At 42.7% G+C, this 27,265-nt stretch overlaps 1 protein-coding gene across 3 annotated transcripts in view; it reads left to right on the top strand.

Moving 5' to 3' along the window:
- The window catches only part of ncor2 (nuclear receptor corepressor 2), a 90,621-nt gene that overhangs the window by 42,963 nt on the left and 20,393 nt on the right, over window positions 1–27,265 (top strand). For all 3 annotated transcript variants that reach the window (XM_005473081.4, XM_005473080.4, XM_013271582.3), the window contains exons 7-22: window positions 1,022–1,078; window positions 2,729–2,781; window positions 6,556–6,622; window positions 7,662–7,834; window positions 8,033–8,126; window positions 10,285–10,463; window positions 11,143–11,197; window positions 11,287–11,385; window positions 12,919–13,049; window positions 14,688–14,848; window positions 16,084–16,146; window positions 21,210–21,352; window positions 21,484–21,622; window positions 22,211–22,637; window positions 25,653–25,773; window positions 26,338–26,602. In XM_005473081.4, coding sequence (XP_005473138.1) covers window positions 1,022–1,078; window positions 2,729–2,781; window positions 6,556–6,622; window positions 7,662–7,834; window positions 8,033–8,126; window positions 10,285–10,463; window positions 11,143–11,197; window positions 11,287–11,385; window positions 12,919–13,049; window positions 14,688–14,848; window positions 16,084–16,146; window positions 21,210–21,352; window positions 21,484–21,622; window positions 22,211–22,637; window positions 25,653–25,773; window positions 26,338–26,602 — 2,227 coding nt within the window. The remainder of the gene's footprint in view (window positions 1–1,021; window positions 1,079–2,728; window positions 2,782–6,555; window positions 6,623–7,661; window positions 7,835–8,032; window positions 8,127–10,284; window positions 10,464–11,142; window positions 11,198–11,286; window positions 11,386–12,918; window positions 13,050–14,687; window positions 14,849–16,083; window positions 16,147–21,209; window positions 21,353–21,483; window positions 21,623–22,210; window positions 22,638–25,652; window positions 25,774–26,337; window positions 26,603–27,265) is intronic.

Here is a 27,265-nt window from a genome sequence, read left to right as displayed (position 1 = left end):
GTGGACACGAGTCTGACAAAAAGCCGCAGGCCGCCTTAGTTGTCGTGTTCTTGTCGCATACAAATGACGTAACGGGACGTTCGGACGCATTGCTATAAAGACCCCACGCTACCTTAGGCGGTACTCGATTGTAATGGAAAACAAGTCGAGACAGGTCGTACCACCTCAAGTCGCGTTGAGGTAGTACTAATGGAAAAAGAGATGAAGCCCAGGCAGTTTAGATTAATCAATGAGGAAAATGAACTGAGATGTAAAACGGAGCGTGCAGTGTGCCACCAAGGAGGGTCTGTTTGATTAAGCTTACATAGTGGAATAAAGAAAAGCATGAAAAAGCACTGAGAGGAGCAGTCTGGGCCACTGCTTGCAACATTTGTCTAGTGGAGGGAGCTAAATATAAATGTATGGAGGAGCAGAGCAGCAGAGAGGTCACCCCGAGATGGGTGTGTTCTTTTCTTTTCTTTTTTTTTTTTTAACTGCCTAGCTTCATGCCCCAACACCCCTCCTCTCTTGTTTTATGGTCCCTGGACCAGGAATTTTGTTTTTTAAGGGGTTGATGGCTGTAGGTAGCTTGGGGTGAGAGCTTTCTCTGTCTTTCATCAGATGTCTCTTATTAGATAAGTACCAATGCCTTGTAGCCCCCACCCCTCCTTGTTCCTTGTGTTTTTTTTTTTCTCTTCTTTTTTTCTGCTCTTTCTCTCCCACTCACTTTTTGTTCCACTCCCACTTGCTTTCCTGCCCGCCTGCTCTTCCTCTCTTACCTCTCTGCTCAGGGGTGGTGAGTAATCTTTTATTTTTTATCTGAGCGAGAGAGAGAAAGAGGAGAGGGTGCTGAGGCAAGGAGCTGTGGCCCAGCTTCAGTTAAAAGCTCTAATAATAGTCAACGCATCCATCTCTCCATCCAGCCGGCAAGCAGTGGTGTAGCCTTAGTGATCAAGTTAGCATGTTCATTGCGTTGCCGTGGTGATGGCAGAGGTGCAGGCGGCCGGCTAATGTTCTACTTGTGTTTATCTTTGCTCACTAGAAAAAGGCAGAAGAAGCTCACAGGATACTGGAGGGACTGGGACCCAGGGTAGAGCTGGTGAGTAGAGACTTTATTTTATCTCACAATTCAGTTTTTGCATTTCCCTTCCCTCCTCCCCCCCCGTGTTTTTTCACAAGGTCACATTAGAGGGATAAAGGATGCTTAGGGGAGAGGAACAAGCCTGATCACATCATGGCCTCAGTTCTTAGGTTAAAAATAATGAAGTGAAAACATTTGTTTGCTATCTTAAAGCTCCATTAGGTGGTATGTTAAATATTTAATTTTAAATAAAATGACTCTCATGTTGCTTGTTCTAGCAGTCGCATTGAAATGAGTACTTCTGCTCCTTTATACATTTCCAGACTACTATGTTTTTTTTTCCTTCTACATCCTGATATACTATGTGTGTCCATCTGGCTGTCCATACATCTTACTCCCACATGCATAGTAGCACACTGAGTGTGTCCACTTGGCTTTTTTTTTTTTATTTTTTATCTTTTTTTATATAAGCCTATTCAGGAGCCCATGCAAAATACTATCCCTAGGTTATTTGTTTTGAGAGAGTTCGCTGGATTGAATTATATCATGTTATCAGTCTTCTGTCAGTCACAGCTTTGTGTCAGTCTTGCTAACCTCTTGAAACCCTTAAATAATAAATTTCTAAAAGCTGATATCGCACAGATCCCAAAACTGCAACTTTCATCACACGCTGATGAAAGTTTTTTGCGCTGACCAAAATTCACTGAACCAGCCACAAAAGAAGACCGAAATTATATTTCACGTTTAAAAACTGTAACATGAATTCAGCCTTACCTTTGTTTTTTTTTTATTCCAAAACTTTAAAAATCGTGGATATGTTTCATTTCCTGAAAAGCTCCATCTCCCACAATGCCTCAGACCGTTTCCTGCCAAAACGTGTAAAAATTGTGATGTTACTGTGATCCTATTGGCTCAAATGATTAAAAAGAGGGGTCAGTCATGCAAATCGGTCAATAGAAGCCAAAGTTACTGCCCCTCAGAATTTTCAGGCCCAAAGACTATCCATTACATTCATGGAGGGCCCATTATGCATGTGTATGTGGGTAATTCTTCAGAAAATATTCAAATACAAGAAATCTTTAGGCATGTAAAGAAAGTTAATGCTGTTAATACCTAAGAAACTTCAACTTTCACAGACTGTGCCAAATTGCAAAACGCCTGGCTATGTCTTCACTAAAACCTCTGCAACTTTTCTCAGTTTCACTTCCGCAGCATTGCAATTATTGCACATATAATATCCATATGGTGATTCATGATTTTCTGGAGTTTGTGTACTGCAGCATATTTTCAAAGGCCTTTTTTTTCATATTTTCCTAAAAAAAAATATGTTTTTCTTCCATCCTCAGTTACTTTGACACCTATATTTACACCTCTGATAAGGTCTCACAAATTTTAGCTTTGTTTTGATACTAAGATTGTTTATTCAGAGTGTATGCAGAGAAATACTATATTTATTTTGGACATCTTATTTTTGAGCAGTAACCTCAGGAAAAACCCTGGGGTTTAAGAGGTTAACTCTTGGTCATTTTTTTTTTTTCTTTTTTCCTTTGCTGTAAGGTGAGAGTCATATTCATCACATATTGGAAGAAAAAATGAAATTTGTTTTATCTGTTATACAGTTGGAAAAAATGGCTTTCTGTTCATCAGCTTTTTTTTCCTCCAATCCAGCCTCTGTACAACCAGCCTTCTGATACCAAGCAGTACCATGAAAACATCAAAATGTGAGTCTGTCATTACATATGCCTCCACACTCTCATCACCAAGTCTTTTACACACAAACACTGAAATACAAGTGTAACATATTGAATAAGTTAACTGACATGGGACCTCCTGTGGGATAAATGTCACTTTAGAGATCTTGATGGACATGGTTTTATATAAATTAATTACAAACAGATGTATTTAAAGATGTACACAGAGTAGCCAAAACACTAAAGCCACTGACAGATTAAGTTTATAACACTGATCTTTTTTGTGTCAGTGTTGTGTTTTTTGTGTCTTTTTTGTTACAACGGCACCTGCCAAGCAATAGAATAAATTAAGCTGCGAATGAACACAAAGAGGGAGGAGCTTTAAAGATCTAAGTGATTTTGGCAAAGACCGCCCACTGAGAGTGTGTCAACAACTGGTGAATTAGCGATAAGGTCATCGGTAGTCAGTGTGTGTTGATGCACATGGGATTGAAGAGCTGCTGCGGTTGACCTCTGTCCTAAATGGTGAACATCGGTGTCAGAACTGGATCCTTCAACAGTGATTTCTTTTACATCATATGGGCCACTTTTTCCCAAATTAGCGAAGAGATTGGAAGAAGACCTGGTGAAAACAGTGTTCATCTGGGAAAATTGGATTTTGCTTTGACCTACCAAAACATTAGATGCTTTCAGACCAGAAAAACGTATACATTGTTCTAATTACCTAATATCCCTTTTTTGTGTCTGTGTCAGCACTTTAAGAAATGGGGATGATAGTCTTGCTTCTAGCACAGCACAAACTTTTGACCTACCTAAGTGTATGGTTGGTTTTGATTCAAGAAGTTGATCTTCTTGAATCAAAACTAACCATACACAGCCCTGTGGCAGAAACCTGTGTTAAAAAAAAACAAAGAACAAAAGTCAGTTTTATGGTATGGAGGAAATGCAGTGCAAATTCACTTGTCAAGAGAGATGTAAAAACAGTTGCTTGCATTTCCTGTCAGCTTGCAGCCCGTGGTAACCACACACAGCGACACAATGTACTGAGAAAAATTATGAAGCTGAATCCAGATTACAAGAAAGTCAAAAGGCCACAGAGACCAAAGCGGAGGAATTTAAGTTGCTATGGTTTACTGGTTGCTGTCTTTTGGTGTCGACTGGCATATACTGGTAATGTAGGCACAAAGGATTTGTTATTCAAGCTTTTGGAAACCATCATCAATGGCACCAGGACCTGCAGTTTGCTGGTGGAGACATCTGTTAAGGGTTAATGACTCCCTTTATACTTGGTAACATATAAAGAAAATAGTTATTTTTGTTCAAATTATGTTCAAATTGAGTGCTTTAAACCACGGACGTAGTGTCAATTCATACTTCTCCTTTCCAGATATATTATTATGAAACATGACACACAACTCCAATCATAGTGTCCTCTGTCTTGTTGTTGTAGTTGTTTCCACACCAGCTGCTAACTGGTTAACATTTCACCCTGCTGATCTGACCTTTGCAACTTATTGGATATTAAGGATCTGCTGCTAAAGTCCTGGGGAGTCACCCCCTTGGCAGTTCAGAACTGCTTCGGCAGCACAAGGAACAGGTGCAGAAGACTCAGGAGCTAGTTTTAATGTTGCGACTGATTGATGTGTAATCAGTGTATACGAGGAATTTGAAACCATGATAGTAAAACGTTAAGAGCAACAACACCTACATAATGTAAATGAGGTATACACAAGGCAATTCCTGTTATATTTGTGTTAACTTAGCCTTTGTTTTTGTTTTTATTAGTGATTGAAACTTGGTAACCTTAGCAGCCATTAATCCCTGCGTTGGTTTTATATTGCCTCAGTGTGAGAAACTAGCTGCTTTCCACCACATCCCATATTTCAACTATCCTTTACCCATTGGCAGACCACAAACAATGCATTTCAGAGGGAGATGCAAGTTGTCATTATGTAAGCTAAGTAGTGAGACTTGATGGAATTAATGTGTTTAACAATGGGGAGGCTAAAGGGTTAAAAAGACAAGCAAACACAAAAAAATGCCTACTGGAATAAGAGAGGAGCAGAAAGTATACAATCCTGTGTGGCACTGCCATGTCTGTCAATATAGCTTATGTCCATCTGTAATCTTTTAAGGACTGTAATTCACAGTGAGGCACATCAAAAGACTCTGGGAGGGTGTAGTGGCTCGCCTGCACCGTTGGCACTGTAGTTTGGGCAGTGGCGCACCACAAGATGTGTCTGACCTCTTACCCGCTCACTGCTGTCTTCACCCCTTTTGATCCCTTCATCGTTTGATCAGTATTATTGCCTCAAAGCAATTAACTGAAAACTGTCTTCGCGCTCTTCGTGTTTATGTTATTAAATACCAGTGTGTCGCTTTGAACCTGCACAATTGACTCCTTTGTTTTGTTAACTGGTTTGATAACCTTGGTATTCATGTTGGGATAGGGGACTAGCAGTATCTCTGTGGAGCTCTGTCTCCATCCCAGTTCATCATCTGTGTATTATCACACAGTAGTAGTAGTATCACAAAGGATATCCGTAAATATCCTTTGTGTATGCAGTTTTCTGTAAAGGCATATTCTAATTATGAGGTTTGAAAAGGTTTTTTTTCTTTTTCTTAGTGTGGTGGCACCACTGGAGAACATCTGTCACAATTTTGCATATAATGCGTCTTTCAGCCGTCATGTTTTAGAGGTATAATGCCAAATTACAGTGTTCTCCAATATCTCAGAAATGGCACCGGCTTACAACAGGACAAAGGAAACCTTTTGTAGGGGTTCAGGGCTGCTAATCTTTCCCTTTGCCATCTGGTGTCTAGAGGACAAAGCCATCTCTGTCCTTAAAGAGCTTAATCTATCAGTCCTGTTTTTGCCATAGTGAGTTAGTTCTCATCCATTATAGGCCACACTGTGTGGACATCTACATTATCTAGCTGGATTTGGCAGCTTTTATCTTTCTTTAACCCTGCTGCAATGCCACAGCTCAATATGTGTTTGTGTTTGTGTTTGTATGTCTATGTGTGTGTGTGTGGGAGTGTTTTTGTAGGTTGGGGGTTGAGGCTCTGTAGATCTGACTTGGTTTTGGTACTGCAGATAAAAAGCTGGGAATACGAGCAGGGCCATCGTCAGCATTTATATCTCTGCTTACTCTGAATGCTATCTTTAAATTTTCACAAGAGTCATACACCCCTGTTAGCCCACTTCCTAGTTTTCCGTCCTTGTCCATGACCTGAAGGACCCTGCGGCTCAGCTGAAGTGACTAATGTAGAATAAGATTACATTAATCAGTGGGGAACGTGACCTTACAAGTGACAGATTAAGTGTCAGGAATAAAACTCTGTCTTGCAGCAAAGAAAGAGACAAACTGAGTGGCTGCCTAAGGAGATTACTGGCCCTGACCTTTATTTGAAGCTCTGTGGCTGGCTGTTCCCAGCACAGACAAGTTTTATAAGTTTGGCTCCCCTCGCTGTCCTTTCCACCCAGAAGCAAGTTTGAGTTTATCGAGCGGTGGCATACAAGGACAGGCATTGTTTGTGTTTATGTGAGTGTGTGAGAGTCTGAGAGAGAGGGTGTGTGTGTATGTGGTTATTTATGTATTGAGAAAAGAAGTGGTGCACAGAAGCTCCTGAAATAATAGAAAATGTACCTGAGGATCTTGAGGACATCATAGGCTTGGCTCTATTATGTGAGAGGAATATGATGAAAGCCAGAGCAGTGTCTGATAATGATTGGATCCCCCCCACATGTTCTCACCTTATTCTTTTATTCCCGTCCTTCTGCCCTCTGTTTTCTCCTCTTAGAAACCAGGCGATGAGGAAGAAGCTCATCTTATACTTCAAAAGGAGAAATCATGCTCGTAAGCAGTGGGTAAGTATAGAACTTCACATTTTTGACTCTCTGCTGGCCTTAGCCCGTGACGGATGACTAGCGTGAAAGTGGGCCAGCTGCTCCTTGAAGTGCGTGGCCATTTTAGGCATACCAAAGAAAAGGGCTGTGGGTATGATCTGCTGTTGGTACTTGCACTATGCTCTTGGGAAACAATTGCTTTCAAAACCAACCAAAAAAATAACCTATGTTGTCATCTGAAAGTATAATTTTGAATTCACTGTCAGCCAATCACTGTAATGAGCAGTGTACAGAGTTACTCCATGCTCCAGCCTGCCAGGGCCTGAGTAAGACTGAGCTAAAAAGCACGACTATAAATAAAGCTGAGATCAATGGGGTGAGTTCTGATGCTAGAGCCAGGCAGCCATTGTAAAATCTACTGACTTGACAGGAAATCATTATTTTTTACTATGACATTTGCGTGTATCCAAAAGTAAAAAATATATGATGAGAAAGTAGCATCTAATCTCTCAGTCAGTGCCAGAGGAACTGTGTCACAGCATATTCTGTATTGTAAGTTGATGTAAGGGAAAAAAAGGTTCAAATGCAGCACCTCATCAGTGTCACGGTGTCCACTCTTCTCAAAGTGAGGAGCTCCTTGTGGGCAAAGTGAAGGGAGACGTTACATAGTAATTTATGAGCCCGCCGAGGGTCGTGTCTCCACCAGGGTTAATGGCCTGCTTTACAGCCTGCCTGTGAGGATGCTGGGAAAAACGGTTGGCTGCCGGAGATTTGACTCGAGGCTAGACTCCTCATAGAATACCAACACGTCACTTTGCCCCCTCTGAACACACAGGGGTGCATGGTAGGATACACCCAGGAGACGTAATGTGAACAATCACTTTGTTCTTTGAGGGTTGCCGTGTGTTTTAGGGTTTCCTGTCAAATCTTCAGGAAATGCGTCTTCTCAAACATAATACTCCCCCTAGTTCAAATCCAATACGTTGAGGGATAATAATAAGGATCATATTTAAATAGATCCACATTAGACTGAGCTCGTTTTGTTTCTGTGATCCTTCAGGAACAGAAGTTTTGCCAGCGCTATGACCAGCTAATGGAAGCTTGGGAGAAGAAGGTGGAGCGCATTGAAAACAACCCGCGGCGCAGAGCCAAGGAGAGCAAGGTGCGGGAGTACTACGAGAAACAGTTCCCAGAGATCCGCAAGCAAAGAGAGCTGCAGGAGCGAATGCAGAGGTGGGATGATTTGTTTTCCCTACCAGCACAACAGACACTGTTAATGTAACAGACTCAATCAGTTTGATTTCTTGCCTTATTACTGCTGCTCTTGTAAAGCGTTAACGTGGATTTGTTTCATCATGTGATGTAGGTACTCACTGACAGCAATGTGTGGGTAGATTTGAATGAACGGGTCTTCTTTTTTTCTTTTTGTAGCCGTGTTGGGCAGCGAGGGGGTGGGCTGACCTCATCTGCAGCTCGCAGTGAACATGAAGTCTCTGAAATCATTGATGGAATATCAGAGCATGAGGTAAGCTCTTCTGTTAAAGTGGCTTCGTGCGCATCTTGTATTTGTACGTGCTCATGTGGGGAGAAATGTGATATGCCTTAATATGTAAATCTGTATATGTGAGCGTTCACCCATTTCATATTAAATATGTGAAGTTTGTAAGCTTAAAAATTGTCTATATGTGAATTGCTGCTGGTTTAAAGGCAAGTGCAGCTCAGGCCAAATATTGATGTGTAGCATTTTAGGTTCACTGCATTTTGGATGTTTTTATTGCTCCTTGATTTGGTGACACTTGCAGTTACTGGTGGCAGTTGTGATATCAGTTTAATGCTGCACCTCACACAGTTATAGGTGTACCAAGAAGAAAAAGGACCAGAAAATCTGTCAGTAATTGGCCTTTCCCATCATCATGTTGAACAATCATCTTTTTTTGTTTGTTTTTGAAACACACGACGTGAGTCTTTGAACAGAAACTTGCTGTAAAAGTGAAAGCTTGTTACCTTGCTGAGAAGTCAGGGGTGTGCTGTTGCCTGCAGCATTTCATCTGAACAGATCACTTAGCAGTTCCTCCTTGTTTCCTTACACTCTGTCATAATTCAAACTGATTCACTGACAGAGCAGTGCCAGAGATGCTGTCATAAACGATGCATTTGCTCTGACTTCAATATAAGTCAACTTGTGTTTTGGTAGGTAAATTTAAATGTGAAAACGCTGCAGTGGGAAATGTTTGGTTTGCTTCGGCTGTGATTGTCTTGTCATCAGCTTTCCAGTGACTGGAGGGTTGGATGTCTAATCAACTGACAATAAATAATCGCGACATTGTCGGGAATAAACACGTACTTTGTATGTGACCAGTCTCTAGCCACATGGATAAATGCAGTTAGGCAGAACGACAATGTTCATCGCAGCTACCGTATTCAAGATAGCAGGGTAGCATGGCAGATTCCACAAACCAGCACCCGGTCCTGTGTATTTTTAAAAAAACGACCGACTATACCTTTGAGGCCACCACAACCCAGAAGCTAGCACAGCTGCTTTCAGCTGGAATGCTCTCAAAGGCTTTAGGAGTTTCTGGCAGTTTCTACTGGCTCTGTCACTTGTAGTCTTCACTCGTTTCTCTTTGCTTTATGTACTGTGTAATCTGCACAGTTGACCCATAGCTTTAGCTACAGTAATCATAGTTCTTGCCCGTTACACTCTGTGTAGTTGTTCTGCGATGAATCTAAACCTTCAGGCAGAGAATGGGGAACTTTAGCATGGACTTCAAAATCACAGCTGAGTAACTGCCTGGAGATTTGCAGGTTTTGGAAAGAGTTTGAGCATTAAAAATATTTTTACATTCAAAAAAAAAAGAAAAAAGACTAGACATCAGATCTACTAAACCAAGTGTCGTGGGGCATTTAAAGTACAAAAGCTAATAATTACTCCAGTTGAAATGAAATTCAGTTCTCAAAGTGTATTTTCAAATTGAAAATATAGTCACTGAAAATATCACAGACCGGTCACATACAAAGTACACCAAAGGTAGAGGAGAAAAGTGCCATGAATGCAAATTTTAATTCATGTCTGCACCTTCAGACTCAAGATATGAAGGATCACACCTATGTTTTTCATCTGAGACAGGGTCCCCCTCACCAAAGAAGTGAAAACACAAAGGAAAGACACAACGTGACTGGCATATAGATAAAACGTCATCCTCCTCCTCCTCACCACAAGCTTCATCTACTGAACTGAAGTCGGGACTCTAACGCACAAAAATATGCACAAAAACTCGTACTTATTCCTGACAATGTCATGATTACTTATTGCCAGTCGATTAGACTGCAACCCTTCAGTCTTTGGAAAGCTGATGACAAGACAGTGCTTTTCATTTACAAACCAGTCCTGAGGTTTTGGTTCTTTGTTAGGTTGCAAATAGTTGAGTGATGGGAAATAAGTCTGTGAAGGAGAGCTGCTATTAGACCTAGCATAACAGAGCCTGCTGAGTCACCAAATCACACTGAAATTCTGTGCTTGTTTTCCAAATGCTTCAAACATCATTTGCTACCACACAACTTTTTAAGAGAGTGCATGTCTGCATTAGCACTAGGCTGTATCTCTCTCTCTGGAGACCAGCCCCCTCACTCCAGGATGTTAATTTCTCTGTCTTGTGTGGGTTTGTGGCACGCGTGGACACCAGAACACAGAGAAGCAAATGCGACAGCTGGCAGTCATCCCTCCTATGCTGTTTGACGCTGAGCAGCAACGCATCAAGTTCATCAACATGAATGGGTTGATGGGCGACCCCATGAAGGTGTACAAGGACCGGCAGGTTATGAATATGTGGAGCGATCAAGAGAAGGACACTTTCAGAGAGAAGTAAGCTCCTTTCCTTTGATAATAACACACCTAGAAACAGAAGCTGTTGGACACCCACAGCACAGCATGTGACCCGACTGTAGGTTTTCCTTCATCTTTACAGGTTTATTCTGTTTTCAGATGCTGTATTAACTTTCAGTTCAGCTCTTACTTTCATAAAATTTCCTGAGATTAGCTTTTTATATAACATGGTGAACTGCGTCTTTTGCTCCCTGTGAAACGTGTGTGACCGAGAAAGGGTCAGGGAGTTGTTGGTAAGGAAGTGAATCTTCCTCTTTCGTGAGAATTGAGAAGAGGCGGTTCAGGCAGCCAAATCAAACCCGTGCTGTAAAATCGTCAACTTTAAAGTTTGGCCACAAACAAACTTCAGCTTCTTCTTCTAACAATACTGATCTAAAAGAAATACTAAGTAACCGGTATTATTTATTTATTTATTTAATTATTGAAACATTTATTTATGTAATAGATTTTAGATTTAAAGCAGTGTTTTTGTTTTTCTCCTTTTTTCTGTTCTTTTTGTTTAATTTTTTTTAGGTAAGCTGAGTCATAAATTCTCATTTTCTTTCTGTGTGATCGCTGACGTCATCCCACCCCCAGGCACTCTCTTCGTGGTGTTTTGACTTTCCAGAAATTACCATTATTTTGGATTCATTCTGTTGCCTTTGTTGTGCTTCCACAGGTTTATCCAGCACCCCAAAAACTTTGGTCTGATTGCATCTTTTCTGGAGAGAAAGGTATACTTTTATCTCCCTCTCCTCTCCTTTGTTTTTGTGTCATTCCCTTTTTTCAAGGCATAAGAAATGACATTTGTTTCATGTTTCAGACGGTGGCAGAGTGTGTGCTCTTTTACTACCTGACCAAAAAGAATGAGAACTACAAGAACATTGTGCGAAGGAACTACCGACGCAGAGGAAGAAGCCAGGTATTTTGATCTTTGAGGCTTACACTTCTGATAGATTCTCTGCATTGTGATTGAGTTGAGATAAGATTGTTTTTGTGTAGAGCACATGGGGGTACTTTGTGTAAATATGGCACACTGAAAGACTTCAGTCCCTTTAAAATCAACTCAGAATGAGGCTGATAATATGTCCGTTGTAAACACAATCATCATCTCACCGTGTTAAACCATTTTTCTGTAGTAGGGTGACGTTATTTCTGCTCCTAATGAACTCTGTTATAATGTATCTAACCTCAGGTGCTAACTTCATGGTGGCACTAATGAAATGGCACATGTAGGGCGACCTTTTCGTATGTTTATGAGCAAACCATCTCATCTTTCCTGAAGAAACTGCTCATTACCAGGCACTTGGCGCCATATCTCTTGATTAGCAGCTAGCATTTACAGCTCACAGTCACAGAGGGAGGTATCTACAGAGGAGGAACAGAAAGTGCATCGCTATACATCAGGATGGCTTGAAATGGTAACAGATTATTTTCGGGGACAGGAGAAAATATAATAGGAAACGACTTAATATAAATGTTAATGTCTTTCCAGCTTCACAGAGTCCAATCTTTTTCTAAGTATTGTAGTGTTGTGTTGAGATCATTATTAATTTCACAGAGCGGGAGAGGACATTAGGGATGCTGTGCAAATGGAGAAAAAAGAATTAGCTTCTCTGTGTGAAAGGTGCATTTTTATATTTGCTCTTCTCCCTCCCTAACAACAAATGCTAAGTAAGATTTTGATACTGCAAATACCTCAGAAAGAGAATATGAGATTTTAATTCTTGATCAAGAGCCGACTGATCATTGTTAAAGCAGTATTTATGGTTTTAGGTCGAGCTGCGTGTCAGTGCTGTGAACTCTAACCATAAAAGCCCAGACAAGCAGGAAACTGCTGAGGAAGTGGTTCTGGGTGCTTCAGGAGCAAGAAATGTGCTGCTGTAATTTCGGAACTTTCGCATCCTCTTTGGTTTTGCCTTTGCTAAAATTGAAGCTGCGTAATTCTTCATTTAGGTAAAGTGAGATGCATTTGAAAAAACAATAAAAGAAAGCAAGGTTTTAGAAATGAGGAAGAGTGGAATTTCTTTTTTTGGTTTCATATTCTATGTTTAAAAAAAAACACAAGAAAAAAGCACCACCACAAAAGCCAGCTCGACACCGTCGGCTGGAAAGTCTCAGACTTGAGTTCTGCCACCAAAATTGCTAAGTCATTCGCTGTTTGGAAGCAAGCAGAACATGCGTGAAGATAAACTGTGGTTTGTAATGCTAGAAAGATACTTGAGTAATCTACTCAAGTAAAGCTGTTAACCACTGACTGCTTCTTTTTATATTAATCTGATGGGCACGATGCACAGGATTTTGACAAAATCTGAATGCTTCTGCGTTTGCACACTGAAGCGTGTGCGTCAAAGATGTGCAAATAGCAGGAGATTTGGGGTTGTTTGTCTTTGCCAAACTACTTGGGGTTATCTTTGTAATACGGCACCTCATTGTTGTGTTTTTTTCCTCACAGCACGGTCAGCAGCAGCAGCAGCAACAAGTGAACCGGAACAGCCAGGAAGACAAGGAGAAGGAGGAGAAAGAGAAGGAGGCAGAGCGGGATGAAGAGAAAAATGACACTGAAGACAAGGAAGATGGAATGAAGTGAGTTGCCGTTAATAATTTAAAAAAAGAAGTCTAAACATTCCAAGCAAGCTTTAGCACTGTGAGCTTTAAGTTTGAGAGCACACTGACAGCTCAAAGAAAAGATGGAGTTGAGTGGGTGAACCCATACAGCTGAAGTAATTTTTCTTACTTGATCTTTTTCTCCAAGTCACAATTTTTCGAATTGTTCCATGTCGGGATGCAGGAAATGGAGTAGGAGTAATTTTTGGCTATTGGGAGTTGATCTGGAAATGCAATCATTCTGTAACCCTTGAGCTCTTTCTCCCTCACCTCCAGCCAGACTTTCCACCTACAGCAAATTCGAGCTTCCATTTGTTCTCCCTAGTAGAGCAGCTGTTTTCCTGTTTACGTTCATCCCTTTGCAAATAGCGCCAAGTCTCATTTTTAAAACGCTTTGCTTATTTTGTTAGTCTGAGTTGTTTTTGGTGAGGAAAATAAGCAGTGTAATTAACCTAGCTGGGTTCAGTGTTGAAGGAGGGGGTGTTTTTAGGCATGGTGCCACTGAACGAGGCAGAAACAGTAGGAATTTCATTGCTTTCTGTTGCCTGAAAATTATTAGATAAATCCAGCCCTCTGCGTGTGTATTTAGGCACTATATTATGTTGTCAGCTGAGAGTGTACACTCTAGCAGTTTCAAGCAATGGTGGGTCATATTTGCCGATGTGTCAGACTGCAGGATGATGATGATGAAGCGTTGCCGGGTGCCTGCCTGCTCTGAGGCGAGGCCAGGGGACTCCGTGACTCCCAGCACACCCCGCTGCCTGCCTGTCACCCCTGGCACAGCTGGCTTGCCTATATTTAGTGTGCCACCAGCTCCCCTCAGCAAGATTAATGGAGCTGGGGGAAGATGAATGGAGGAGCAGAAGGTTCAAATTCAGTGGCTGTCTCCTGGCATGCCATTGTGCAGACACTCGATAAATTATCCTGGAAATAAAAAGGATGGAAAAAGCAGCGTCTGCATACACGTTCAAATTTTGGATTTTAAGTTTGTTTCATTCTGAGGTATTTTTGCCCGTCCTCATGTGGACAAACATGTCCATGTCCAGGATTGGGACAGTATACCCACGCAAGTAACTGCATCAGGCATATAAGGTCATTATTTTTGCATATCAGAAAACAGTGCATTAGTTTTATTTACCTGCCTCTCTGTCCACATATTGAATAATGTACCACAATTTTCCTGTGTTACTGCAGTGAGATGCTTTTTCTTGGTCCTGCTGTTTTTTAGCATTGTAGTATTGAAATGTGTCACAGCTCCTGTTTGTTGGATATTTGCATCCTATCATTTTGAATTATTTTTTGTTTTTTCAGAAATTATTATAGTCCCAATAAATATGAAATAAAATTTCTATCCCTGATGAATATTTGGATCCACTTTTTTTGATCTTTAGTCATCATTTTGTGATGCATAACTTTGACTGCACAAATGAGACCATTATGCTGTTGAATCATACCACCACCCTACCTTTTTTCTTTCTTTTTTTTTTCTTTTCTTTAGAAGACTATTATCAGTGCCTCACAGTGCTGCCCAGAAATTAATGTCCTGTTTAATAGACCTGAGCATTCAGCAACCCGGTGCATTCTCTTGCTGACTCTGTTGACATTTTCCAAATACAGGGACGACACCTCTGGAGAAGATGCAGAGGACAAAGAGCCTCCCGTGGCTTTCAAGGGTCGACGAACAGCCAATAGCCAGGGACGCCGCAAGGGCCGTATAACCCGCTCTATGACCAGCGAAGCAGAGGAGACCTCAGCACCGCCACTCAACAATGAGCTCGGTCAGTATCTCTTGCGCTGCAGCAAATTGGTGCAGATTTCTCCTCTCTCTCTCTTCTTTCAGTTTAAAAAAACAAAAAACAAAAACCCAACAAATTACCAATGACTTAAGCCACGCTCAACTCTGTAGCCTTAGAAAACAATGTAGGTAAACGGCATGATCAAATTGCCATTAGACTTGTATACAGATGTAATGACATACTTTATTACAAAATCATTCTAAATTAACTCTGTAATTTTTAACGGGATGTAAAAGATTAAGATGGCGTGCAGGAATAGATTGTGTGCATTTGTTAACAGCAATTGAACGAGAGAGAATCTTTACAGATAAATATTTGCCATCATCACTCAGCACTGAGTTTGGTCACCTTTGATCTAGTTGTGGCCTTTGGTCCCGTACCACAAGAGTGCACTGTTGATCCTTTGTCTTTTATTCGTGTAGTCTTATTCAGTCTTAAACTCATTACTTTTGCCTCACTGTCACTCAAACAGCATAAAAAGAAATCGTAATGAGTGTAAAATGTGGCAGCATTAGGTACGCACACAAAATGCTATTGGCAAAAGATGAACTATTAATAAAGGACTGTGTCAGCACTGTCCCCCTGCTTAGCTCTGTTTCATGTTCTAACAGATGGTGTGTAAGCTGTGCACACACAGACAAACTAGCTTCAGGCTGGGATGGCATTTTTGATGTTTCAGCATTTGTGCATACATGCTGCAGGTGTAGTCACAAGGAATCCCCTGGTGACTCGGGCTGTAGGGGCTCTCAGTCAGCAGCCACACCCCTGCCACTGTTTGCTCCCCTGCTAGCAGAAGTGCTAGCTGGCCCAATGTGCCCTTCACAGGTCCATATAGAGGACACGTGAGCACAGACTCCTGCTGCGCTGTCCTGTCATGGAGGGCCAGGGACAGCCTGGCTTATGGCCTGTGCAGGGAAAGAAGCCAGTTGTTATGTCTATAATCATTAACTGACTTCTCTCCTTGGATTTCCTGCTTCCACCATCTAAAACAAACAGTCCCCAGCGACCCATGCTGCAGTGCTTCACTGGCAAGCAGTTCAAGCCACCCTCCCCCTCTTATTCTTTTTTTTTCTTCTTTAATTTCTCTCTGTCTTTCTTCTCGTCAGTCACTCCCTAACAGACACAGTGACAACTGCCCACTCCCCCTCCACCTCCTCCCGCCTTCTCTAACTTGGTGGTTCTCCTTTTTTTTGTCTTTTTTTTTTTTTTTTAAACAGCCAATCTTGAAATGAATGAGAGCTCTCGCTGGACTGAAGAAGAGATGGAAACTGCCAAAAAAGGTAAGGCACCTTTCTTTTCTCGTGTGAAGTAGCTTTATTGCAGGTTTTATGTATTATAATAAACTCGTCAACGCAAAGAATACTTATCAGCTTCAAGCACTGTTCGAAAGCATAGACAAGTGATGTGGCTGTGACTTCCTGTTGGTGTGGTAGCAACCACCACGTGCTGCTAGGTTATGTCTATGCATGTGTATGTCAGTCTGCCTGGACGGAGTCTGCTGCTTTTTGGAGCCGTTTCCCTGTGTCTCTGGGTCAAGGCAAGCCTGTCTTTTATCAAGGAGGCTGTAAAGTCTGCCCCTTATCAACCAACCCCTGCGAATGCGGCAGTCATTAACTCGGGCTGTTTATTGTCTCTCACTGAAGATTACTTAGCTTATGGCTGATTCATAAAGGTCACTGACATTCTGTCAGTTTTCCTTGCACCAGCACTCTCTGTGAATGCTTTTAAAGTTTTTTTGTGTTTGTTTTTTTTATTTAATATGCAGTACATTACCCTCATTTGCTGATTCAATGAGCTCTTTACCTGCAGTGATGTTTACTATGCTTTAAAGACACGTTTACATATTGCAAGAAAAGGTGAGTGTGTGTGTTGGCAGGGACATTGCATATAAAGATCTTTCTTTACTCTTCACGATAAATGCGTCCTTTTTTGATAACTTCTAAAATAGCGGGCAAAGTTGATCAACTACCTCTTTGTAGTGCTACGTCTTCTGCACATGATTCACTGGGTTTCACAAGGCGGCTGCTTTGTGGTAATTTATAGGTGATGTGTCATTGTGCTTTGTGCGACTGGCAGGCCTGTTTTTGAATGTTTTGAACAGGAGATGAGGTGCCTTGCAAGTGTGATATTAAAATCCTATTTAGTCTGCACCTGCTTTGTGCTTTGTGTCCCGTCTCCTGCAAATTGGTATTGGTGTGTTTGTGCAGGTTTGTGTGTTAAGAGGTTATTTTGTGATAACTGGCACTAGCCTGGCTCGAACACGGTCCTGTGTAGTAATCCTGGTTAATGTCTTCAGTTCCATTCTCCTGCTGTAGGATTAGTGGGGCACTCCATCCAAGAGGATTAGCCTGGCAGCTCTGTGGGAGCGGGGCTTCTATGAAGGGCTTATGTAACCACAACCACAGAACCCCAGCTACAGTACCAAGGGCTGAGGAGGAGGAGGAGGAGGTTGTTTTATCATCAGTTCTAGCAACAACCCCCACACCTGTCAAAAGGGATTCCCTTTCCAAGAATTCAGACATTCCAAGATCACAACCTCCGTCCTCCCATTTCCTCAGTTACGCTTTAGTTTTGAATAAGCTTGTCAAGGTGCTTTCCGCAGCAGGTGCTTGACATGTATATGTTTTAAAGAGGCTTAGGTGTCCCGATGCTAATGTGTTTATCCCCTTGAGCTAACCAGATCTGAATAATGGAATTTATAGTGTCTGGCTGAGCCTCACCATTCCTGCGTGGCAGTGCCAGCCAGCAGTGCCTTCGAGGATGGCATGGCCACACTTGGAGATGGATCGCCCTTGTCTTCCCCAGTCAAAGATTGGCACCTCAACCAAGGGATGAGCAGGCTTTGTAACTCTGTCTTAAACCCACCACCCTCCGCCTACGTGAATGTGGGGACATGCAAGTAATGTGTAGCAAAGGCTATGCCTGTGTGTGCTGGAGTGCGTACAAGTCTTGGCCAGCATTTATGTAAGTGTGCTAATCTGCCAGGCTTCGCTTGGGTGCAGGCAGCCAGGCAGCTGGATAATAGCCCCAGCTCTGCATGCTGGAAGAACCCATTTAAAGGAGCAGCAGGTAGAGAATGCCATATTATCTTTTCTCTCTTTCTCCTCCGCCGTTGCTCCAACTCTGTCTCTCGTTCTGTCTCTCGGTTGGGAAGATGGCAACGGCCCAGATTGGCAAGAGCTGTGGAAGATTTGGCAAGCGCCTCTTTCCCCCACTCACTTTCTCTCTCCTCTCACTGTGTGTTGTTATAAACTGGAGAGGTCACATTCAAGATGAAAAGCAGGTCAGTCAGGAAAAATGTGAAAGCCTTTATGCTTTCTCATGGTATCAACATCAACTCCCTCTCTCACCCCTGCTGCCCCCACTCTTCTCTCTGTGCTTACTCTCCACTTCTGTATCCTTTCCCTTTCTCCATTGTCTCTCTGGCTCAGTGGCTCTGCTTTCTCTGTGTTTCCTCGCTTTCTCCAGGCTGCTCTCTCTCTCTGCTCTCTGTTTACTCTTGGACTGCCCGAGTGTATGTTTGTGTCTGTGTGCTAGAGTATTAACAAGAGAGACAGAGAGAGTGAGCGAGAGAGAGAGAGAGAGAGAGAGAGAGAGTTTGTACTCACTCATGCTGTTGTGTGTGCGTGCGTGCGTGCATGTGTGTGTATGTGCATGCCGCGGTGCCTGCTGGCAGAGTGAGGTAGGGGGAGGGACAGACCGACGGAAAGAGGGAGGGAGGGAAAAAAAGAGAGATAGAGGAGAGATCAGATGAGGAGAGAGAGGCTGAGCACATAGAACCGCCCCACAGTCCCACTTTCCTGTGGAAGTCTTCCCAGACGACCGCCATTGGGGAGAGGAGCGACTGAGAAGAACAGAGCAGCACTCACCGAAGCACAGGGAGGACAGAGGGAGAGAGAAAAGGAGGGGAGAGGCCAGGAGCATGTGCTGGTTTGGAGCATGTCAACCTGACACCGGCTCAAGTATCGAGCCAGCTGGCAAGAAGAGCACCGAGACTGAGCTGTTTTCATCTCCTCTGCTCTGGATCCGGAAGGCCCAGCCCTGAAGAGCTTCCCTGCTGGCCCTCGAGAGATCAGACGGTCTGATAGCGTTATCCAGAGCAGGGGCACGAGACGACGACCAGAGCGACAGGCATGTGACAGACAGGAATAACCACTTTCTGGCCGCACCAGGTGTTGATTGGACTTTATCTGGGAGGAGCTAAAGAAAATACGATGTCCTGATTGGGTGTGAGGCTACCACCTGTTTCAGTATTCTTACAGCTGATTGGATGTATGCTACATGTGTGTTGCTCTGAGCAACTGAGGCCCTGAGCCAACTATAACTTCTTGGGATTGTGCTTTGTGTGTTTGCGTGTGGCGGATCAAACTGGATATAGCTAGAGGTCATCACAAAGTGACCTTTGACCTTCAGTAAATAAATTGAACTCTTTAGCAGTTCAGCTTCACTGCATGCTGCAAAGAGTTAATCTAACTTCTATAAATGTGCTTATTCTTGTGCCACCGTTGTTTCATGGTTGGTGTGAAGGCATATATTTTTGTCTGTACTCTTATCAGTTTCGAGGGTGTATGACTTGTAGGGCAGTCCACCCCCACCCACCCACCGACTGTAAAAGGTTATTAGGTATCAGCGGTCACGTGTCTCAGTCCTCATGGAGCGAGTCAGGGAAACCAGTCTTTTCTTCCTGGGAGAAGCTTTTCTAGCAATACCTTTTGTGGCAGCGATGAATATTTCAGCTGAAAAACCTCTTCCACTTTAACAGTTTCAAGGTGCGCTGCCGCTTTTAGACTCCAGAAGCTCAGACATGAAGATCACCCAAGCTTGTTATGGCAGCTCTTTTTATAATAGTATTAATAAATTCTCAGCCGGACAGTGACTATTATAGGTCTTCGCACTTTTTCTGCATGATTCATAGCTTTACTAGCCCTTTTAGCTAGAGATCCTTTTTAAAAAAAATACATTTGTAGGTATGTATGACACAGGACTTATGTAGGTGCTAATGTTAATATAATTGCAACTATTGTGCGAGTGAACCACTACTGCGCAGTTTAAAAAAAAAATATGCTTTTCCATATTTAGGTGGCGTTTTATGTGTCGTAATATCAGTGTTATAAGTATATCTGTGCACAAAGTCTTATGAAACATTTCCAGGAAATGAGACTTGTAAACAACTAATAGATCAGTTTTTATTGCAGATATTACTTAGTAATAGTCTTATCACTAACTACTCAATCAAGTGTTGGTATCAGATTCAGGCTTTCAGATTATTATGAGAGCTGAACTGACGGGGCTGTAAACAGCTGTCCTTTCCTCTCCTTTGGCTCGCAGCTCTGCGTGTCGTCCTACTACCTCCATTAAGCGATGAGATGCAGAGACCTCTGAACCCATGGCCAAGGTTATCCCAAGACGTGTTGGCTCTGTGCCTGTTAATAACACCCCTCCCACCCACCAGCCCCCAGCAACCTTTTGAGAGGCTGTCCTGTTGCCAGGACCTGTCAGGCTGGCACAGGAAACAAGTGGGTGGTGTAAGCTAAGCCTCTTACAACACACTGTTAATGAGCTGCCTTTTAGCTAACAGCAGACTCTGGGAGGGGGGCGGTGGAGCAGATTCTATGCTATCTGTATTCCTCATTCACTTGTCTTTATGCACTGAATGCTCTCTGTATATCGTACTATAGCACATATACACACTTTGTGTGTGCGTCCCTACATTCTTGTGTGTTTCATGACAGGTTGATCTATCACAGCTCTGGCCCAGCGGGTGCCTGTAGACTCTTGTGTAAGGCCCAATCATGTGCTTGACTGAGTAAAGGACTTGGGTTTCTTGGAAGTGGGTCACATCAAAGTCAGTTAGAATATGACACACAGTGACCCCAGTGGAGTGAGTTAGTGATGTCATTGGTTTGACTGGCGGTTTACCTACCACTAGCACTTCCCTCTCCTTTTTACTTTATCAGTCTCTCTCTTTCTTTCACTCTCTGTCTGTACTTTGGAAGTCTATGTTAACAAGCCATGCTGCTCCTGGCAGAGTGGGACAGTGTCTCTGTTACACTGTGGGTAAAACTCCCAGGCTGTGCCGCAGTTTAGACAGCTGTATAGAGACAGATGTTCCTGGCTATTGATTTACAATGGAAACGCTGTACACTTGAAGAGATTAGAGATGGCGTTGATAGTATATAAGCCAAAATAACCATTAAATTTACAATCGTCACAAGCAGTGCACTTTGCACAGCTTACATCTTTTACAACTGCAGAGAGAATAGCAGGTCATCAAGGCCACATCCACACGTCTGTCTCTGTATGTCTATCCTAATCCCACTGCCTGTCCATCTGTTAATTCTAGGCCTTCTCCAGTATGGTAGGAATTGGTCCGCCATCGCCAAGATGGTGGGATCAAAGACCGTGTCACAGTGCAAGAACTTCTACTTCAACTACAAGAAGAGGCAGAAACTGGATGAAATTCTGCAGCAGCATAAAATGAAATCGGTAATCAAAATAACATCCGCAAGCCTCTATATTGCTTTAAAAAAAAGAGAATTCTATACTTTTTGTGTAACGTTATGCTGTAAGATTGCTTCTGTTGAGACTTTTTTTTGCTTTTGCTTATTTTCACCCAGGAGAAGGAACGAAAGGCCCGTCGTAGAGGCAAAGCCTCACAGAATGAGGAAGCTAATGCCCCATATCCAGCAGAGGAGGAGGAGATGGAGGGTTCAGGAGCCAGCTGCAATGAAGAAGAAGCCCCCGAGGATGGAGAGGGTATATCAATCCTTATGCCTTGATTTTAAGCTTTCTATTTAATCTACAAAGTTGTTTGTATTGCATTGAATGTTCAGGACAACTACAACCTAACTACAAACTAGATTGCATACGTAGACTTAATAACTCTCTTACAGTTTAGTTATTAATGGTTGTAAATGTAGAGTTTATGCCAGAGTTGTTTTTTTTAATTGCATTTTATTGTACACAAACTTTATAAAGTGGCATCATGTCATATGACAGAAAAAAAATGTTTGAGCAGCTCTTGTTGGCTTAAAGAATCATGGTCTACAAATGGGAAAATTATCATGAAACGCTGCTGTAGTTTGTTGACAGAAGTGTACTGCGTAGACTGTACTTCCTCAATAGAGCACTGAAGTCCTGGGGGCTTTCATCCATCATTCCAATTGGTTTTGTTTTCCCCTTATTGTACAGTGAAACCTGATTAGGCAGACGACTGGCACTGTGAAGAATCTTCTTTAGCAGAAAGAGATAAGAGGAAAAATGGAAGAAAAAAAGGTGAAGGAGATACAACATTTATAGTACAAACCTCTAATTTGTTTCCTTTCGACCCTGTGTCCCTGCCAGGTGGAGCCAATAACAGCTCTGACACGGAGAGCCTGCCCTCGCCGCACTCGTCTGAGGACAGCAAGGCTAAGGAGGAAACCTCAAGCAAGGTAAAGGGCAGCTCAAACACTGGCGACAAGAAGGAGGACCTCGCAGACACGAGTCAGGCAGGGGATGAGAAACCTCCAGTCAAGGAAGATGCAGATTCCATTAAACAGGAGATTAAGACTGAAATAGGGGAGCCCAACAAAGACCAGCTGCAGCCAACACCGCCCAGTGATGCCACAGATACAAAACCTCCCACTGCAGGCACGGAGGAAGTCAAAAGCTCCAACAAGAACTCCAAGAAGGACCATGCGGCCAAAACTGGCTCCCATGGAGACAGTGACTCTAGTGCCACTTGCAGTGCTGATGAGGTGGAGGAGACTGACAACACAGATAAGAACAGGTGAGGATTCGTAGCAATGAATATAGTGGATAATGGTAAACGGTCATTTCCCATTTGTTTAAATTAAAACAACAATTTTATACAGGCACAACATTAAAACTGTGACCCCTGAAGTGAATATGGTGGATCCTCTCTCTACAATGCACTATTCTCTTTCATTCCATTTGTTTCATGACTATGGAGTAATGCCTCCTCCCTGACCTCATCAGAAGCTGAAATACTATTACGCCACCTGCTATAGGCTTTCTCAGTGACACCCACATAATGGGGTGTGACATACCGTGAGATGTCATTCAAAAACCTCTTCTCTCTTCTCACGGAAGCCTGTTGGCAGCTGTCCTTTGGGTACTAAGCTAACGACTCTAGCCGTACCCTATTAGGTAGCAATACTGTATAAAAAAAAAAAGTAGCGCTACTTTTTAGTCCACGCTACCCAAAGAACAGCAGTATTCTTCCCTGCACATTAGTTTGGCAGCTGTTTAGCCGATTGTCAGGCCCACCAGCATGGCTATGGCTAACAACCTGAGTGAAGTTGGAAAACGTTCTCTCTGCAGCAACAAGAGCTCTCTCTGGGATACACACCCAGTTTGTGTGGCATGTGTAGACTGCTGAGGCTGCCTTGACCTCCACCCAAGTCTGTATCCATTGTATTCCTTTATGACACAAACTGTGCCACTGCAGGCTCGCTCACCAGGCTAACCTGCAGGGCAGTGTCCCTTTGGTGTGTGAGGCAGCTTTGCCACAGGGAAAAGTGCTAATACCTAAGGACTTTTATGCAGAAGCACACTCTGAGCCAATTGCTAATGCTTTCCCGTCACTGGTGGCAGACTGACGATGTGAGGGCTTTTCTCTACTAGAACTATCCTGGGAAGCAACGCTAACAATGATGGAGATGAATCAGCTGATTCAGAACTCCTGTCTTCTAACTATAATTTCCAACTCCCTCACTACCAACTAAACCTCCATCGCTGTCTACCTTAGATCGCAACATACAGGACATGTGCAAGCACACAGCTGCTAAGATCAACATCCTGTGGCCCACTGTGCAAACTAAGGTTCTGAAATCTCAATTTGATGACAAGTCAGGTAAGCATGTGTTGCCTGTTTTCCCGGAGCTGCTCGAAGTGACATTTTGAAAAGCTCCCTATTTGTCTGTGAAGGGATAGATTCCCTTGGCCTCCACCAGATGCCACAGGTGAATCTGTTTTTAGTGAGCCACCTTCACCCTAGACCTCGTTCTTCGTTGGCCCCGCTGTACCCCTCCAAGTCAGACTACTTTCAGTCGCACCTCACTGATGAGTGCTAAAGCCTCTTCTATTCTGCTGGCTTACCAGGAGGAATCAGAAGAGGGTAAGATAGCTAAACCAGATACCACTATGTGGGAAGAAATATTTGTTACATCCGACAATGTCCTCCAGTTCCAGAAAGTGGCAATATAGGCTACTGGGAGAGCCATGGGACTAATGGTTCTTGTGGGGCGGGCATTCTGGCTTGGGCTCCCCAACCTGATGACAAAGGAAAAAGGATTTCCTTGGCACCTCTGTCATGTGCCAAGGCCTCTTGGTTGCAGCACAGGCAGCGTCTCCCCCAGCATTGCATTTTCAGGTTTCCCAAAGTACCAGCCCCTCAGGCTGCAGCTGTTCTCAAAAATAGGGACATTTGGGGTTCTGATGAGGTCATGCAGGCAGGAGGCCCATAGTGAGAACCATCAGCACTAATCAGAGAACCAGGGTTATAGCCATTACCCTGACTTTTACAGGGACATCTTTTCCCTGGTATTTATGTGGTTATTACTTTTACTGCTATTTACCACCCACCTAACATTGTTGCAGATCGACAACAATGGCTGTACCTTAATGTCCTCCAACAGTAAGCAAAAAACATATCAGAAACCATCTCGAGAATATAAGAAATACCTCTGGACAGTGAGCCTGTCTCCAAACTCTACAGACAATGATGCTATCAAACATCTGTTGCATATGAAAGTATGAGGCACAGTGGCCTAATACCAAAGCAGCACCCAATATCACCAATGTCATGCAGTCATAAGATACCCACAAGGATGCCATGTTCAAGCTCCAAAGGCCTCAGAGCTGTTCTGGAGGCATAATAGGGACCCACACAGTATTAGGCAGATTGAGTGCTGATCAGTGTAGCCCTTCCCTGCTTTATTTCTCCTGTTTACATCTTTACACCAGTTTGAGAGCTTTGTTGTAAGAAATCTTTTGGTTTTTGAGTTTTCTTGGGTATCTTACATCTCTGTTCTGACACAGCAGACATAAGAACACAAAGCAGTGAGGGCTTTGAAGTGGTAGTAGTTGCCTAGCTACACTGTACAGCATTGAAGCCATATTTGGCAAGCTGTGTTTGTGTATTCATGTACCACAGGTTGCAGTTTTCTATTAGCCAAGGATTTTATTTGTACATCAGTATGAAAATAGGTAGATATAAATATATATACATATATCTATATCTATAATCTATACAGATATATAACCTATATATCGATTGATATCCATAATATATATCCATATAAATAAAAATACATAAAAATAAATCAAAACATGTCGTATGTGTCTGTGAATGAGGCCGCTAGAAATTGGTGTCAAAGTGCGTAGGAGAACTGATTAGTCGTGTTTGCACGGTATTTGTTCAGTTTTTTCCATGACAGCAGACTGCATGTACTGGCAGAGCTCAGGGAAACGCTGCCCTCTGCCAAGGCAAACAAATGGGGGAGGGTTGGGGGGGGGGGGAAGTGTGTGTGTGGGGGGGCGTGCATGTGTGGTTCTGTGCATCAATTTGTGTATTTAACTGTAATTCAGAGTTTGTTGTGTTTTTTGACAGATGTGTAATACATCAATATGAATCTTTACTTTTTTTTTTCCATGGTCTCAGGCTATGTCAGCACACATCCTACTACATTAGTGGGTGGAAAAACTAAACAAGTGATTTTGTATGCTCTTCTTTTCAACCTCTTCTTTACTCCCACTAACTTATTTCTGTCCGTCTGTGTAGAATGATGTCTCCACGGCCAAGCCTACTGAACTACACTCATGATGGGGTCATATCATCCCCACTACAGAAGCCCATGGATCTGAAACAGCTGAAACAGAGAGCAGCTGCTATACCACCTATTGTGAGTTGCTAATTTTAAAGTTGCTAGCTTTACTTCTTGTTTTAAACAGTAACAGATCTTTTTTTTCTCTTTTTTTTTAATATGACTCATGCAGAACTACTTTGGTAGAATCCAAGAATACACATATGGACTTGATAATGAGCATTGTTATTGTGTCCCTTTAAACCTTTATGTCCCTTTGTAAGTGAAGCGCATCTTGGCTTTTCCAGCCTTTGAAAGTGTCTTAGCCACATAAAACTGATGTACTCACACACTCACAATCTTTCATTGCAGTTGTGAATCCTATCAAAGTCTCTCTGCTTACAAGGCTAACACCATAGTAGGTGAAATTGTTAAGTCATAACAGTATAAGATAAGCCAACCAGATGGAGGATGACGAGAAATGAGATAATGGCCATTAGGGAAACTTTAGCTTGTCAAGAAATAAGAGATGCGTCTTAGCTGACATGCTTATCAGATATTTTATGTGGCTAACCATATGTCAGCTCCTGGAAAGGAGTGGGCTTTTGTTATATGTGTGGCATATATGTAACTCTTGTTATTTTCCTGTCGCCCTGTGTGCAGATGCAAGAAGCCTCGGTGCAGGGGGGTCAGCAGAGTGGGAAGGCATTACCGCCTCCCCACGCTTTGGCACTGTACCAGCAACAGATCACCATGGCTCATGGGGAGTCCTCTCAGGAGGTCAAGCAGCAACAACAGCAGCAGCAGTTTCCAGGCCAGCTAGGCAAACAGCAGCCTTATACCCCACAGGCAGACAGAGACAGGGAGGCTCTGCACAGCGGCAGCCCACGTGTTCGCCCGCGCAGCCCCTCTGCCGGCGAAAAGGATGGTATGCACACCTCCATCGCAACAGAAACTTGTCTTATTGCCTGGAAACTATATTTACCTGCTAAAGTTGCAAACACAGAAATTCTTCACAGTTTTAGGTTTTCAGCTTGGATCCTTTTTATCATTGTTCTGCATGACCTTAGTGTCACTCGACTGCAGGGTGTACAGCTTGGTGTTTTATGAAAACAAGATTAGAGGATTAATGAAAATATTTTTTTTAAATGAGGTTAATGAAAATGCAGCACAACATGCCGTTCTAGTTGCATTTGATCTAGTTTTACTTTGTTGGTCCTTGCTACATGCTGTAACCTTGAGTCTGTGTACTCTAGTGTTTAGGGCATTGAAGTGTTTCTGGGACACTCATGGTGAGGGAACTGATAAATGATCTGGTATTGCTATTGACCCAAAAGGGAATACAGTCTGGTTCAGTGCAGTTACTGTAAGCTTGTTGAATGGACTTTTAAAGGTCCACACAAAGAGAGGTCTTTTATAACCAGCATGTGCATGGCAGCTGTGAACTCAAAGTCCTTCATTTATGGTAACATAAGGACAGATATAAACATGTATTCCAGCTTATATTTATTGATATTTTTCAGCATTTAATCACCGTGTGGGAGAAGTAATAGTTACAAGTAAGCACTTGTGGGGATTTTAAAAATTGAGG

The sequence above is a fragment of the Oreochromis niloticus genome, linkage group LG12, assembly GCF_001858045.2.
Source record: "Oreochromis niloticus isolate F11D_XX linkage group LG12, O_niloticus_UMD_NMBU, whole genome shotgun sequence".
NCBI lineage: Eukaryota > Metazoa > Chordata > Actinopteri > Cichliformes > Cichlidae > Oreochromis > Oreochromis niloticus.
The sequence above is the reverse complement of the archived record's forward strand: the minus strand, read 5'-3'. Positions and strand labels throughout refer to the sequence as shown.